At 45.0% G+C, this 16,670-nt stretch overlaps 1 protein-coding gene across 3 annotated transcripts in view; it reads right to left on the bottom strand.

Moving 5' to 3' along the window:
* arsg (arylsulfatase G) overlaps positions 1–16,670 on the bottom strand; it is a 121,292-nt gene that overhangs the window by 31,864 nt on the left and 72,758 nt on the right. For all 3 annotated transcript variants that reach the window (XM_085963701.1, XM_085963702.1, XM_085963703.1), the window contains 3 exons: positions 6,903–6,983; positions 4,201–4,309; positions 2,680–2,800 (listed from right to left, as the gene is read on the bottom strand). In XM_085963701.1, coding sequence (XP_085819827.1) covers positions 2,680–2,800; positions 4,201–4,309; positions 6,903–6,983 — 311 coding nt within the window. The remainder of the gene's footprint in view (positions 1–2,679; positions 2,801–4,200; positions 4,310–6,902; positions 6,984–16,670) is intronic.

Genomic DNA, 16,670 nt, shown 5'->3' with positions numbered 1-16,670 from the left:
GTTTTAAAGTGTGTGCAGGGACAGAGGGACCTGGGATTTAATGTGCATAGGTCCCTGAAGGTGGCAGGATATATTGAGAGAGTGGTCAGCAAAGCATATGGGATCTTCGGCTTCATAAATAGAGATATTGAGTACAAAAGTAGGGATGTTATGCTGGTTAGGCCACAACTGGAGTATTGCGTCTAGTTCTGGTCACCACACTTTAGGAAGGATGTGAGGGTGCAGAGGAGATTTACCAGAATGGTTCTGGGGATGGGGGATCTTAGTTACAAGGCTGTTCCCACTAGTTGATGGTACAAGGACTAGGGGACACAGTTTAAAGGTTTTGGGCAAGAGATACAGGGGGGATGTGAGGAAAAACTTTTTTACGCAGCAAGTGGCGAGGACCTGGAACTCGCTGCCAACGGAAGTGGTGGAAGCTGACATACTCGATGTTTTCAAGGGGATAGTGGATAGGCACTTGAGGGAAATAAACTTGCAGAGCTACGGGGATAGAGCGGGGGAATGGGACTGACTGGATTGCTCTAGAGAGCCGGCATGGACTCAATGGGCCGAATGGCCTCGTTCTGTACCGTTATGACTATGACTCTTCTACCTATCATGTTTCAAAATCATGTCTATTGTATCTTCCCATCTGCAATTGTTATTACCCATGCTACCTTTGTGTACAACAACTTATATTTGTATAGCGCCTTTAATGTAGTAAAACGTCCCAAGGCGCTGCACAGGAATATTTTAAGACAAAAAATTTGACACCAATCCACATAAGGATAAATTAGGGCAGGTGACCAAAAGCTTGGTCATACAGGTAGGTTTTAAGGAGCGTCTTAAAGGAGGAAAGAGAGGTAGCGAGGCAGACAGGTTTAGGCAGGGAATTCCAGTGTGTTCTTAGGGCCTAGGCAACAGAAGGCACGGGCACCAAAGGTTGGACGATTATAATCAGGGATCCTCAAGAGGGCAGAATTAGAGGAGCGCAGATATCTCGGGGGGTTGTGGGGCTGAAGGAGATTACAGAGATAGGAAGGGGCGAGGCCATGGAGGGATTTGAAAACAAGGACGAGAATTTTGAAATCGAGGCGCAGCTTAACCGGGAGCCAATGTAGGCCAGCGAGCACAGGGGTGATGGGCGAACGGGACTTGGTGCGAGTTAGGACACGGGCAGCCGAGTTCTGGATGACCTCAAGTTAACATAGGGTGAAATGTGAGAGGTCAGCTAGGCGTGTGTTGGAATAGTCAAGTCTAGGGGTAACAAAGGCGTGGATGAGGGTTTCAGCAGCGGATGAGCTGAGGCAAGGGTGGAGACGGGCGATGTTACGGAGGTGGACGTAAGTGGTCTGTAGCTCAAAAGTGCTATATATTTTACAATCTATAAACCTTAGATTACATCTTCGCCACAAAGCAGCATTGGTAAGCACTTGTGCACTTTTGACTTCCATGTAATCATTTCTAAGCGCAGATTAAACCAATCTGCAAGGTCTGTTTACAGAGTAGTTCACTGACACCAAGGAGCATGAGAAAAATATCTTACTGCTGTAACATATTTAAACAGAACTGTTAATTTAATGATTAGTCAGATGCAGGAAATATAACAGTCTGATAAAATGTGCCTATTATTGGGGTGGACACCTACAGGTAAAGAATGGCCACTTTGTTGAGATACCAGAGGGCTGCCACCAAACACAAACCTACATCAGAACAGGAGTGTTATCTTCAGGGAAAATAGGAGACAGAAACAGAAAGCTGTAGCATAATTGCATAAAACACAAAAAAAAATGGGATGTGACTTCTGAGTTGTGGATTCATGGCATCTGAAAACTAGATTTTGACTCTAAATTGGTTTCATTTAGAAGCCTAATCAGTATTTCAAAAAAGAGGAGACATTGGCACAATTGTGGTCTCATTATCACCCCGACTTTCAGCAGGTAGGGGATGGTAGTGAGATCAAAGTTGCAAAAGTCGACTTCCCATGGACTTTTCCCATCCGAGATCCGAAGTCAATGGAAATGAAAGTCGGGAGAGATGTATAACAGGCGGCTGAATCGATATTGCCATTTTATGCTATCACCCAAAGTCAAAGTAAGTTTCTTACCCCTCCCAAACACGAAATACACCATGAAAGTAGCCCAACTAAAAACTGAAGAGGAAAATAGATACAGAAACTCTGATTTAAGAGCCGTTGAACAAAAAGAAAATACTCAAGCACTAAAGCGTGAGTTTGGCTCATTTGATAGTACTTTCACCTGAGTCAGAATGTTATGGGTTTAAGCCCCACTACAAGATTGAAGCACATAATCTAAATCGGCACTACATTGTAGTACTGAAGGAATGTTGCAGTGGTGGAAGTGTCTTCAGCTGGGATGTTAAATTGAGGTCTTGCAGGCCTATTCTGGTGGCTCAGTCAGATTTAAAAGATCCCTTGGCAATATTTGAGGAGCAGGGAATTCTCTTGGTGTCCTGGCCAAAATTCCTCCCTCTAACTAACACCACCAAAATCAGATTAAATGGACATTTATTTCAAATCATTTCATTTTTGTGGGACCTTGGGTGTCTGCTGCATTTGTTTATATAACAATTCAAAAGCAATTCATTTGTTATGAAATGGTTTTGGATGTGATAATGCAGTATAAAAAGCTCTTTATTTGCCTTCTTGCTGGTTTATGTTAAAATAACAAACATTACCTTGTGACCATGGTGAGACTGGCCAAACAGCACCTCCGTTATATCCAAACTATCATAGCGTCTGTTTGAAGGCAGGCTTGCATCTGCCAGTGAAATCAGGGTAGAAAATATATCTAAAGTGCTGTAAAAAATATATATATTTTTAGGATGAAACATTATAAATTTTCCAAGTTCACAGACACAGATATTTAAGCATAATTTTGGAAAACATATTTTTTCTGACTGGAAGAAGACACTGATGTTCAGCAACCTGCCCTTGATAAAAGTAGTGAGCATGTTCAGATTTTTATCCAGGAGTGATTACAAGCAAGTATTCGCCTTGATTTTTTTGCCAGCTTTCTCTCCCTTTCTTCCGAAGCCACTGGCTCTTGCTGCAGTAAAGTTCCACGAGTACTGGCATCTTTCTGGTACAGGAAACTTTCTGATATCCGGCACTGACGGGACCGAGCTGGTGCCGTAACATCAAAAGTGCCGGACATACCAGAGTTAATGTTTAAACATACGGAACTGAGAAGCTCCGTGTGAATCAACAAACCCTGTTGCTTAGCAACAGCTTCAAAACAGTCGGCTGCAGCTGCAAGCGTCTGTAGCTGAAGCTGTTGCTATAGCTACAGACCTTGCAGTGCTTGACTGGGGGGAAAAAAAAGCAACAAGAACTAAAAAAACATATAGAAAACGGCTCCTGACTTTTGCCGTTAGATCGAGTATTCCGGACATATAACCTCCAGATAAACCAAAGTTTCCTGTATCTTGTTTAAGTAGTTATTCTTTCTGTGCGAGCCTAGACAATGAGTGTTGACAGGCTAATCAACCACATTATAGACATATTATAGAATATTTAGTGGATCATTCAACTGCAATACTAACTTCACATTAGTGTCTTTCTGTATCTAGATTTATTGCTGGTTTAGCAGGCAGAAGACCTCTGTAAAGATCAGTACTAGGCCAACATGCTAAACAATACTTGTTTTGAAAAACATTCTGGATGATCCTATTCTGCAAAACACCAAGGTCAGTGCAACTTCTGTAACACAGACAGTAAACTCGAGCACTGTTGTTCTTATCCTACTTGTGCCAGCCTTGGCTCAGTTGGTTGTCTCCAAATCAGAAGGTTGTGGGTTCAAGTCCCACTCGAGACTTGAGCACAAATATATAGGCTGACCAGTGCAGTGCTGAGGGAGCGCTGCACTGTAGGAGGTGCCATCTTTTGGATGAAATGTTAAACTGAGCACCGCCTGCTCTCTCAGGTGGAGGAAAAAGATCCTCCACTATTTCGAAGAGCAGGGGAGTTATCCCTGGAGTCCTGGCCAATATTTATCCCTCAATCAACATGACTTAAAAAAACATATTATCTGCTCATTATCACTTTGCTGTTTGTGGGAGCTTGCTGTGCGCAATTGGCTGTCACGTTTCCTACATTACAACAGTGGATACACTTCAAACGTACTTCATTTCTGTAAAGCGCTTTGGACGCCCTGAGGATGTGGGAGGCTCTATATAAATGCAAGTCTTTTTCTTTACCTAAGCAGTGAACTGCTTGTGCTATTAACTGGAATTTTTTCTGGCCAATATGCTATTGCTGGCACTCGATGACCACCTTCCCATGTAGTCTTTTTTGCTGAACTTCCACCTAAACCAAAAACAAAATTTATAAAAGTTGTATTAACCAGTATCACAGTCGGCAGGCCAATAATATGCTCCTGTAAAACTTCTAAATTTACCAGGATTGTACATTTCTTTCCTGAAGATCTGCAGTCTCAACAATTTTCTCTCCTCCTCCCTGAAGAAGGCTGCTCTGTTGCCAAGCAATTGTAAAATTGGGGCTACAACCTCACTGATGAGCATGGCTTAGCTACTCACTGGGTATACAAACTTACCCAGTGTTTCTCACAGCCCCAAACCTCTGTCATGACACTGTTACATCATCAGCCAACCACCTGACCTACTTCTGCTACTGGATGTGCACTTAGAAGGAACAGGATGTTATCGTACAACGTGTCACACATTGTGACTAAAGGGAAGCACTGAGCTGCTAAACACTAGGCCTAAGCAGACATGGCATTAGTTTTAAGGCAAAAAAATTTGGTGACACTGAAGTTCAGGTGTGTCAGTCATAACACCACAGAAGGAGGCCATTCGGCCCATCGAGTCTGCGCCGGCTCACTGCAGAGCAATCCAGTCAGTCCCACTCCCCCACTCTATCCCCATAGCCCTCCAAGTTTATTTCCCTCAAGTGCCTGTCCAGTCTCCCCTTGAAAACATTGATTGTCTCCGCATCCACCATTTCCGTCGGCAGCGAGTTCCAGGTCTTCCTCAGTCGCTGCGTGAAAAAGTTTTTCCTCACATTCCCCCTGTATCTTTTGCCCTAAACCTTAAAACTGTGTCCCCTAGTCCTTGTACCATCAACTAGTGGGAACAGCCTTTCCCCGTCTAGCCTATCTAAACCCGTCATAATCTTGTACACCTCTATCGAATCACCCCTCAACCTCGTTTGCTCTAATGAAAACAAATCCAGCTTCTACAACCTGTTCTTGTAGCTAAGATCCCCCATCCCTGGAACCATTCTGGTAAATCTCCTCTGCATCCTCTCAAGGGTCTTCACATCCTTCCTAAAGTGTGGTGACCAGAACGGGACGCAATACTCCAGTTGTGGCCTAACCAGCGCTCTATAAAGGTTCAGCATAACTTCTCTGCTTTTGTACTCAATACCTCTATTTATGAAGCCGAAGATCCCATATGCTTTGCTAACCACTCTCTCAATATGTCCCGCCACCTTCAGGGACCTATGCACATTAACTCCCAGGTCCCTCTGTCCCTGCACACTCTTTAAAACTGTGCCATTAAGTGTATATTGCTTCTCTGTTCCTTCTGCCAAAATGCATCACCTCACACTTCTCCCTATTAAATTCCATCTGCCACTTGTCTGCCCACTCTGCTAGCCTATCCATGTCCTGTTGCAATCGATTGGTATCATCTTCACTGTTTGCCACACACCCAAGTTTGGTGTCACTGGCAAATTTAGAAATTCTATACTCTATTACAATATCCAAGTCATTTATATATATATCAAAAAAAGCAGTGGCCCCAGTACTGACCCTTGGGGAACACCACTGTCTACCATCCTCCAGTCTGAAAAACAGCCATTTACCACAACTCGCTGTTTTCTGTCCTTAAGCCAATTCCTTATCCAAGCTGCCACTGACCCACCTATTCCATGAGCCTCAATTTTGTTAACCAGCCTTCTATGTGGTACTTTGTCAAACGCCTTCCTAAAATCCATGTAGACAACATCCATTGCATTCCCTTCATCAATCCTCCCTGTTACTTCATCAAAAAAATCAATTAGATTAGTCAAACACGATCTGCCTTTTACAAATCCGTGTTGGCTCTCCTTAATTAGCTTAAGCCTCTCCAAGTGCCCGTCAATTTTTTCCTTGATTATTGTTTCTAAAACTTTACCCACCACTGATGTTAAACTGACTGGCCTGTAGTTACCAGGATCGTCCTTACACCCTTTCTTGAACAACGGTGTCACATTTGTCACTTTCCAATCCTCCGGCACCTCCCCTGCATCTAGGGAAGATTGGAAAATTATGGCAAGCCCTTCCGCTATCTCCTCCCCCACTTCCCTTAGCAACCTGGGATGCAAGCCATCTGGACCAGGCGACTTATCCACTGTAAGCATACCCAGCCTTTCTAGTACATCCTGTCCATCAACTGTCGCCCCTTCCACTGCTTCTACCTTTTCCGCTTCTACTGTCCTGTGAGATTTCTTGCTGTCGTGTTGGATAATATTGTCAACAAGTAACAGGAATGAGATCCTTGGCAGTGGAGATGGGGCTAAAGGCAAAAATCTCTCCTGAAGGGACTAACTCTCTCACTTGGGTAAAGTTCCTGGTCTGTATGGTGCAACTATACACAGAGTAAATTAACTGATGCATGAATAGGGAGTGTTGCTCAGTCCTCAGGCCCCACTCATGACATGAGTGGAGCTTCACGGTATTACGTTAGCAGAAGTTCTGCACAAAATGTCTGATTCTAGGCTCCTTCTAATTAGCTACTTTAAAGTATAAAACATAGAAACAAGAAACAACAAAGACACATCTGGATGTGTAGATATATCTCTGAATTAACATTTCAAATTATGGGACTTTTCATCTAAATATACCTCCCCTTTATGAAGAACAGTTGCCCCTTTTGGTAATTGATTATCTGGTTAATACCTTTTTGTGTCTGCCATGCTCCCATAAATGGGCCAGCAGTTCCAGAAAACTCACATTTCTCAGACCAAGGACCATTGTCACCTGTGTGGGAAACAGATTTAAAAAGTGATTATGAAGAGGTTTGTAAAATTGAAAATGTTCAGCCAGTAAAAGGTATTCGTATTAATACAGGTGGCTCAGAGACAAAACACTGGTGCTCTAAAGATGCAAGCTTCTATCTGTGATTTCTCGTGCAGTGATTTTCCAATGTTTGTCAAGCTTTCAGTGGAAACACTGAAGGAAGCTGAAAAAATAGAACCATCTCAGCATCTCATTCTGGTATGGATTTGGACACCTGCCAGTGTGAAATGCTGCCAGACTTGCATTTGAATTCTTCCTATACCAATCACTGCACTGCTGAAATAGTGCCATTGTCTACTTTCACTACTGTTTTAATGATACTGTGACTCCGAATTAAAAAAATAAATATGACCACAGATGGAGCTTCCTATTGATATAAACAGGACAGGAATACCCAATCTGTTTGCACAGTTCTGAATACTGAATCTGAATTAAGGTGCAAGATCAACAACAACAACTTGCATTTATATAGCGCCTTTAACGTAGTAAAACGTCCCAAGGTGCTTCATAGAATGATAAGACAAAAATTTGACACTGAACCACATAAGAAGAAACTAGGGCAGATGAGAGGTAAGTTTTAAGGAGCATTTTAAAGGAGGAAAGAGAGGCGGAGAGATTTAGGGAGGGAATTCCAGAGCTTAGGGCCTAGACAGCTGAAGGCACGGCCACCGATGGTTGTGCAATTATAATCATATAGTTGCTCAAGAGGGCAGAATTAGAGGAGTGCAGAAATCTCGGGGGGGGGGGGGGGATGGTTGTGGGGCTGGAAGAGATTAATCTTAGTGTAGCAAACTGTCACATGGATATATGCTGTTTGCACCAAATTTGTTTTTATTAAAGGTTGACCAGATTCTGGTTTGAATTTTTCTGTGGTTATAATAGATCTTTAGCTATGACCAGGTCAAATGCTTGCCACAAGTGGATGCTTATAACAGGAGTCTTCTTCTATCGCATGGTAGTGTCATAGCAAATCAAATGTCAATATCTAAGTTGGATATCTAAGTTGTAACAAGAGTAAGTGGTTGTCATACTCACAGAATCATACCTTTCAGCCAATGTCCCAGATTCCTCCATCACCCACCATCCCTGGGTATGTCCTGTCCTACCGGCAGAACAGACCCACCAGGGGTAGCGGCACAGTGGTATACAGTCAGGAGGGAGTGGCCCTGGGAGTCCTCAACATTGGCTCCGGGCCCCATGAAGTCTCATGGCTTCAGGTCAAGCATGGGCAAGGAAACCTCCTGCTGATTACCACCTACCGCCCTCCCTCAGCTGATGAATCAGTACTCCTACATCTTGAACACCATTTGGAAGAAGCACTGAGGTAAGCAAGGGTACAGAATGTACTCTGGGCGGGGGACTTCAATGTCCATCACCAAGAGTGGCTCGGTAGCACCACTACTCACCGAGCTGGCCGAGTCCTGAAGGACACAGCTGCCAGACTGGGCCTGTGGCAGATGGTGTAGAACCAACACGAGGGAAAAACCTACTTGACCTCGTCCTCACCAATCTATCTGTCGCAGATGCATCTGTCCATGACAGTATTGGTAGCACTGACCACCGCACAGTCCTTGTGGAGATGAAATCCCGTCTTCAGACTGAGGACACCCTCCATCGTGTTGTGTGGCACTACCACCGTGCTAAATGGGATAGATTCAGAACAGATCTAGCAGCTCAAAAGAAGGCATCCATGAGGTGCTGTGGGTCATCAGCAGCAGCAGAATTGTATTCCACCACAATCTGTGACCTCATGACCTGGCTTATCCCACACTCTACCATTACCATCAAGCCAGGGGACCAACCCTGGTTCAATGAGGAATGTAGAAGAGCATGCCAGGAGCAGCACCAGGCATACCTACAAATGAGGTGCCAACCTGGGGAAGCTGCCAACACAGGACTACATACATGCTAAACAGCAGAAGCAGCAAGCTATAGACAGAGCTAAGCGATCCCACAATCAACGGATCAGATCAAAGCTCTGCAGTCCTGCCACAAACAGTCGTGAATGGTGGTTGACAATTAAACAACAGGAGGAAGAGGCTCCATGAATATCCCCATCCTCAATGATGACGGAGCCCAGCACGCGAGTGCAAAAGACAAGGCTGAAGCGTTTGCAAACATCTTCAGCCAGAAGTGCCATGTGCATGATCCATTTCGGCCTCTTCCTGAGATCCCCACCATTACAGAAGCCAGTCTTCAGCCAATTCGATTTACTCCACGTACTATCAAGAAACGGCTGATTACACTGGATACAAAGGCTATGGGCCCTGACAACATCCCAGCTGTCGTGCTGAAGACTTGTGCTCCAGAACTAGCCGTGCCTTTAGCCAAGCTGTTCCAGTACAGCTACAACACTGGCATCTCCCGGACAATGTGGAAAACTGCCCAGACATGCCCTGTCCACAAAAAGCAGGATAAATCCAATCCGGCCAATTACTGGCCCATCAGCCTACTCTCAATCATCAGCAAAGTGATGGAAGGTGTCGTCGACAGTGCTATCAAGCGGCACTTAATCACCAATTACCTGCTAACCAATGCTCAGTTTGGGTTCCACCAGGACCACTCGGCTCCAGATCTCATTACAGCGTTGGCCCAAACATGGACAAAAGAGCTGAATTCTAGGAGGCGAGGTGAGAGTGACTGCCCTTGGCATCAAGGCAGCATTTGACCGAGTGTGGCATCAAGGAGCCCTAATAAAACTAAAGTCAATGGGAAACAGTGGGAAAACTCTCCACTGGCTGGAGTCATACCTAGCACAAAGGAAGGTGGTTGTTGGGGGTCAATGATCTCAGCCCCAGGACATCGCTGCAGGAGTTCCTCAGGGCAGTGTCCTAGGCCCAAACATCTTCAGCTGCATCATCAATGACCTTCCCTCCATCATAAGGTCCGAAGTGGGGAGGTTCACTGATGATTGCACAGTGTTCAGTTCCATTCGCAACTCCTCAGATAATGAAGCAGTCCATGCCCGAATGCAGCAAGACCTGGATGACATTCAGGCTTGGGCTGATAAGTGGCAAGTAACATTCACGCCACAAAAGTGCCAGGCAATGACTATCTCCAACAAGCGAGAGTCTAACCACTGCCCCTTGACATTCGGCATTCCCATTGCCGAATCCCCCACCATCAACATCCTGGGGGTCACCACTGACCAGAAACTTAACTGGACCAGCCACATAAATACTGTGGCTACAAGAGCAGGTCAGAGACTGGGTATTCTGCGGCGAGTGTCTCACCTCCTGACTCCCCAAAGCCTTTCCACCATCTACAAGGCACAAGTCAGGAGTGTGATGGAATACTCTCCACTTGCCTGGATGAGTGCAGCTCCAACAACACTCAAGAAGCTCAACACTATCCAGGAAAAAGCAGCCCGCTTGATTGGCACTGCATCCACCACCTTAAACATTCACTCCCTGCACCACCGGCGTATCGTGGCTGCAGTGTGTACCATCTACAAGATGCACTACAGCAACTCACCAAGGCTTCTTCGGCAGCACCTCCCAATCCCGCAACCTCAACCACCTAGAAGGACAAGGGCAGTAGGCACATGGGAACACCATCATCTGCAAGTTCCCCTCCAAGTCACGCATCATCCTGACTTGGAAATATATCGCCGTTCCTTCGTTGTCGCTGGGTCAAAATCTTGGAACTCACTCCCTAACAGCACTGTGGGAGTACCTTCACCACAAGGACTGCAGCAGTTTAAGGCGGTGGCACATCGCCACCATCTCAAAGGCAATTAGGGATGGTCAGTAAATGCTGGCCTTGCCAGCGACGCCCACATCCCAGGAACGAATAAAAAAAAATACTGGTCATTGCAGCTAAAGTGAGAATCAACTTTACCCTGTCACTCAGAATAGCTGTAAACAGCTATCATAGGACTCCCCAAATTAGGCACAGGCAGCATTCCAACAGCCACAAAAATATCAACGTTTAGTTCTATATTAAATATTTGAAATCAAATTTTGGTGCAGTAAATTGTCATGGTGCGTTGATGCTCCAAAGAACTGCACTAGGGTGAGTTAGGATGTTCGTTGACACCTATGATTCCCATGTAGTAAATTCACAATCTCAACCAGGCAGCATTTAGAGGCTAGATGCATTTCCACAGTGAGAGGAGAAATTGAAGCACCAGACATACTAATCCTCCTATATCCCTTACAGACTGCCATTGGCAGAAGCCTGTAAGCAGCTCTCCAGCCCCATTCTGTTAGCAGGGAAAATGCTAAATGCAGGGAGACTATTGGTGGAGCAATAGGAGAAGAAAATACATTACAATAAAAGACCACTCCTCGGGTGTTTTAAGTGACACATTACAATGCTATGGTACACTGTGGTTGAACAATATCCTACCACTGCCAGAAACTGACTTTTTAAAATAACAGTTGAATTGTGGAACTTCTCACAGACAAAAATAAAAAGCCTACCCCATTGTAACTATCTCTCTCTTGTCTCCCACTTCTTAATTCTTTCTGTCGCACATGCTATGTTTTTGTTGACCGATCATTTTTTCTGCCTCTCTTTGTCTCCATATGCTTCTCTCACTGCCATCTCTATAGGGCGAGAAATTTCTGTTTCTGTGCAATTTCAATAAATTATCGAAGTTCTGCAAGTTGCTAGCTGCACAGTGGGCTGCCTGTGCGACTGCAACAGCTACTTAAAGGGCTACTTTCTTCCCTGTAAGACAAGAGGTGTAGAGCTGTCATATTCTTACAAGGTTGAGGTTTCTTACCCAGGGACACCAAGATTCACAGCTGCTGTGTGTGAAGTCATCCTGGTTAAAGTGAGAGAAAGGAGTACTATCCGCTTTTGCACCAAATAGCATCCTCCCCAGAATAGAAGTGGTCCAAACATGTCTGGCAGGGCATACATGAGAGAGTAAATACTGTCACCAATGCCCATGGAAACTGTTTAAAAATGCAAAAGATGGCACACCTGTGGAAAGTTGACAAGGTATGGCTTCCTGCAGTTTGCCGTACCTTACAGCTGCCCCAATTACACAACAGGGGTAATTTATGCGTTTTCACTTCCCGCAGGGAGCCTCGTCGGCTGGCAGTGCATATTGAAAATTTCAGTGTGCACTGCCAATAACTTTCTGACTGTTAATTTAAATGGCTGGAAAATCGTGGGCAGCATGCGCCCAAATCCCTGATATGCACCGTGGCTAGGCGAGATTTCCCACTGGCTGTGCGGACTCAGAAAACTACCCCCAGAATCTTTCCTCAGAACCTATTACTCTTTCACAGTTGCCCCATACAAGGCAAGATGGCAAATAACAGAAGGAAGTAAATACAAGCTGCAAGAGGGTGCAGACATTTCTCACCCTTGATTCCCTTCGAAGAATCCACACTAGACATCATTGGTTATGACACCATTGAGGTAGTGAGGGTGGGTGAAGCTGAAAACATTCCTTAATATCATAGCTAGGACCATCCTGCTCCTTTGTTAACTTCCTCTACTCACATGCTCACTAGCATACTCAACTTTAAAACCATCATACCTAGTGGGGTATAAATTGGACCTTGTTGCGTCCAAAGGACGACTGAAAGCCGTCCGACCCGATATTGGGTATGGCCATTTTTTTGGCATCCCTGGCAATAGCATAAAACAGGCATTCAGCCCTTACATGGTAACAAACTACAGCTAATAAGGTATGCACTGAACTTCCCTCTCCCACCATAAAGTTTTACTGCATTCATGTTCAGGTTGTGATTATTATTTGAGGGCCATGTAAAAAGAGAGGTACAATGAGGAAACATAAAGAAAAAGTAAAATGGAAGCAAGAAACAAAAAGCAAACTCGAAAGGAGGTTAAAAATTGGTAAAGAGGGAGATTGTCATATTTTCAGGAATAGCAATTGCAAACTGCTTAAAGCGCACATCTGAATTATTTCTACAGTCATTCAAAAATGATGCAACCCAGTGAAATTCTCATAACGTCTACAATACTCGATTAACATTTCTAATACCAACATATTTAAACTTTTGGAATTTGCAAAAGTTATGATTTGAAATTTGTAATGAATGTTATATCACTTAAGGCCCAAGAATGGACCAAGCAAGTTTCCCTGTGGGGTCCTTGTGTGGGTATTGTCATGAGATGATTTAACGCGCATTTATTTATTATAATAAAATGTTTGCATCATCTGTGGAAACCACAAACTCATTTCATCGAATATGCTGCCACAAGTGGCCAGCCTGTTGGAGCTGGGCTACTCTATATCCTTTTTGTTGAGAAAACGAAGTAAAGGGCCAAGGACCATAAAGCAGGATACAAACAAGGTTGAAAAGAGTAGACAAGGACTATAAAAGTGTGTAGGAGTACTGAGAGCTACTGCTCCAATTTGGTGTTGGATAATGACAAACATCACTTGTTTTTTGGCTGGGGAACTATAACACAAGAAGTAAACCATTTTTTTTGGGAGGAAAATTAGTGAACAGACAGCAGGTTATTGTGACTGGGATGTTGCAACAGCTTCTCGCTCACTACGAGGTCTATGAGCTTTGACTCGCATGGCAGTAGGGCTGTTGGTCTGTAGTTATCAAGATCTGACTTTAATCTCATAGATAGGCATAAACTTTGTTTCTTTCCGCTCAAACAGGACAGCATTGGTTGATAGGGGCATTCACATCAATGACCCAGCAGAATAGCTAGCTTCCTTGACGGGCTTCTGAGAAACTGGCATCTTAGCCATGGGAACCATGGCTTTTTGGGATCCAGATATTGAAGGAAATGTACTTTGTGTGCCTCATCTCGACTCACAAGATATGGTTCTGCATTCAGTTAGGCTTTTGGAATCTCTCCTTGAGTTTCAGCTAACTTTTCCACAAAAAGTCATGGGGGTGAAATTGGATTGGGCCCGAAAACAGGCATGGGGAACACAAAGCGCAATCTGCAAAATCTGTGCTGCCTGCTCATTTACATGATTGGAGCGCTGAGCTCAGCGCTAAATACACCGTTGGTTGGCTCAGCACTTAAGAGGGGGCCAATATTGGGTGCAGTCTACTGGCAATAAAATTTTGCCTAGGCTCTCTGCACTTCTTAAAGGGGAGGTGCTTTCTTGCAGAAGCACCTCATTGTCACTCTGCATGCAGCCATGGCTCAACAGGGAAGAGAAAGGGCTAGGAGATTCCCTGATGCAGCACTGGAGGCCTTGATCCTGGGAGTACACAGGAGAAGACAGATCCTCTACCCTCAGGGGTGCAGGAGGCCTTCCAGGCAGAAGGCCAGAAAGCAGTGGCAGGCAATAGCAGAAACCGTCAGTGCCACGTGTATTGGCCCCAGGATATGGATCCAGTGCTGCAAGAAGTTTAATGACCTCAAGAGTGGCCAAGTTGAGTGAATGCATCTTCAAATGCCATATCCCACCAACTGCACCACTAGCCTCACACACTGCTCAATGCACCATACTCCCATCACTCAACTACCAACAATCTCCAGCAATCACGACTCATACCTCACAATCATAGCTTCACCTCACCCTCATACACTTACCACCATTGGAAGCCTCACACCCACATCTCACACACATTGCCAGCTATTCAACCATGACAAGCACATCACCCAAACACATTGCACCACACTCACTGACACACTTCCCTTTCTCTTGCAGGCCAAGGTGGCGCATAACAAATGCCAGCAGCAGCTAACAGGCGGGGGGGGGGGGCAAGCATGCCTGCAGAATCTGATCCAGCTGGAGGAACATAGGAACAGGAGTAGGCCATTCAGCCCCTCGAGCCTGTTCCGCCATTCAATGAGATCATGGCTTATCTGCGACCTAACTCCACATACCCGCCTTTGGCCCATATCCCTTAATACCTCTGGTTAACAGAAAGCTATCAATCTCCGATTTAAAATTAATAATTGATCTAGCATCAATTGCCGTTTGCGGAAGAGTTCCAAACTTCTACCACCCTTTGTGTAGAAGTGTTTCCTAATTTCACTTCTGAAAAGGTCTGGCTCTAATTTTTAGACGATGCCCCCTAGTCCCAGAATCCCCAACCAGTGGAAATAGTTTCTCTCTATCTACCCTATCTGTTGTCCTTCTAAATTCTATGAAACACAACCCTAATTTGTGTAATCTCTCCTCATAACTTAACCCTTGAAGTCCGGGTATCATTTTGGTAAACCTACGCTGCACTCCCTCCAAGGCCAATATTTCCTTCCTAAGGTGTGGTGCCCAGAACTGCTCACAGCACTCCAGGTGTGGTCTAACCAGGGTTTTGTATAGCTGCAGCAGAACTTCTAGTCCTCTAGATATAAAGGCCAGCTTTCCATTAGCCTTTTTGATTATTTTCTGCACCTGTTCATGACATTTTAATGATCTAAGTACCTGGACCCCCAAGTCTCTTTGGGTCTCTACTGTTTTTAGCCTTTCACCATTTAGAAAGTACCCTGTTCTATCCTTTTTAGGTCCAAAGTCGATAACCTCACATTTGGCTGCATTGAAATCCATTTGCCACAATTTTGTCCATTCACTTAATCTGTCGATATCCCTTTGTAATTTTATGCTTCCATCTGCACTGCCTACAATTACAGCTATCTTTGTGGAGACAGTCCTGGATATCATTGGAAGGGCCGTCACTGAGGCCGTGGTGATCGGTGAGGCTGAAAGCATAGATGATGATAGTATGCTCATACTAATCCTTCTTCTCACATCCCACTTCCCCCTCATCCCACAATTTATTTTCACTTGCAAGCTGCTGCTGGTGTAAGCATGCACATATTGCTCCCCACCCCCCACCCCACCACATCCCTACCCTTGTGTCTTTATCCTCTCAGATACCCAAGAACTCCAACCAGCTCAGCCTGTGCATGAAGAGGAGGAGAGTGATAGAGAAGAGGAGACACCGTCACTCGATCTGACACTTCCATGCACCAACTCAGAAAATGGCACGACGAGAATTTTAGCAGGTAGTATAGAGGCAAGATCTGCACGTGGTGAGGCACAAGTGAGCTGTAGCCAAGGCCGGGGAAAGAGTAGCAGGTGCCAGCACCTTAGAGGGGGAGGTCGGACACGAGTTCTGCTGTAGAGGAGTCAGATGAGGACTTTGATGGGGTGGCCTTCAGAAGGGTGATGGGCATGCATACAGAAATGCTTGGTGCAATGGCAGGCCTGCCAGAGAGCCTGTTGTCACTGTGAAGGAGCATGGAGGATTCTGGCTCCAACCTTACACAGGGCTTTGCCCAGAGCTTGGAGCTCATGATTTCCAGGTTGGAAGAGATGGGCAACTCCATTAGAGCACTTCTGGGCCCAGCCACGATGCAGGGTGTGATGGTCGATGGCCAGCGGAACCAACGTCTGAATGATGCACTGGAAGCTCAGACTTCTGTCATGCAAGCTCAACTGGCTGTCACACAAGCTCAGATTGCTGCCATTGTGGCTGTGTTTACAAGTGTGGATAGGGGCTTGCAGGGTCTGACAGCAGTCCAGCAGTCTGTCTTCTAACAGATTACAGGAAACTTTGGTTTATCCGGAGGTTGTATGTCCGGAAACCTCGATCTAACGGCAGAAATCAGCAGCCGTTTTGGTTAGGTTTTTTTTCTTCCCCTAGCATTTTTTTTTTTTTTAAAAACAGTCAGGCTCTGGAAAGCATCTCTGTAGCTTAGCAACAGCTTCAGAGACGCTTCCAAGGTACGGGCCGAGTGTTT

This window comes from Somniosus microcephalus, chromosome 21 (genome assembly GCF_052327205.1).
Source record: "Somniosus microcephalus isolate GS21.2 chromosome 21, FLI_Smic_1.0, whole genome shotgun sequence".
Taxonomy (NCBI): domain Eukaryota; kingdom Metazoa; phylum Chordata; class Chondrichthyes; order Squaliformes; family Somniosidae; genus Somniosus; species Somniosus microcephalus.
This window is presented reverse-complemented; position numbering and strand designations above follow the sequence as displayed.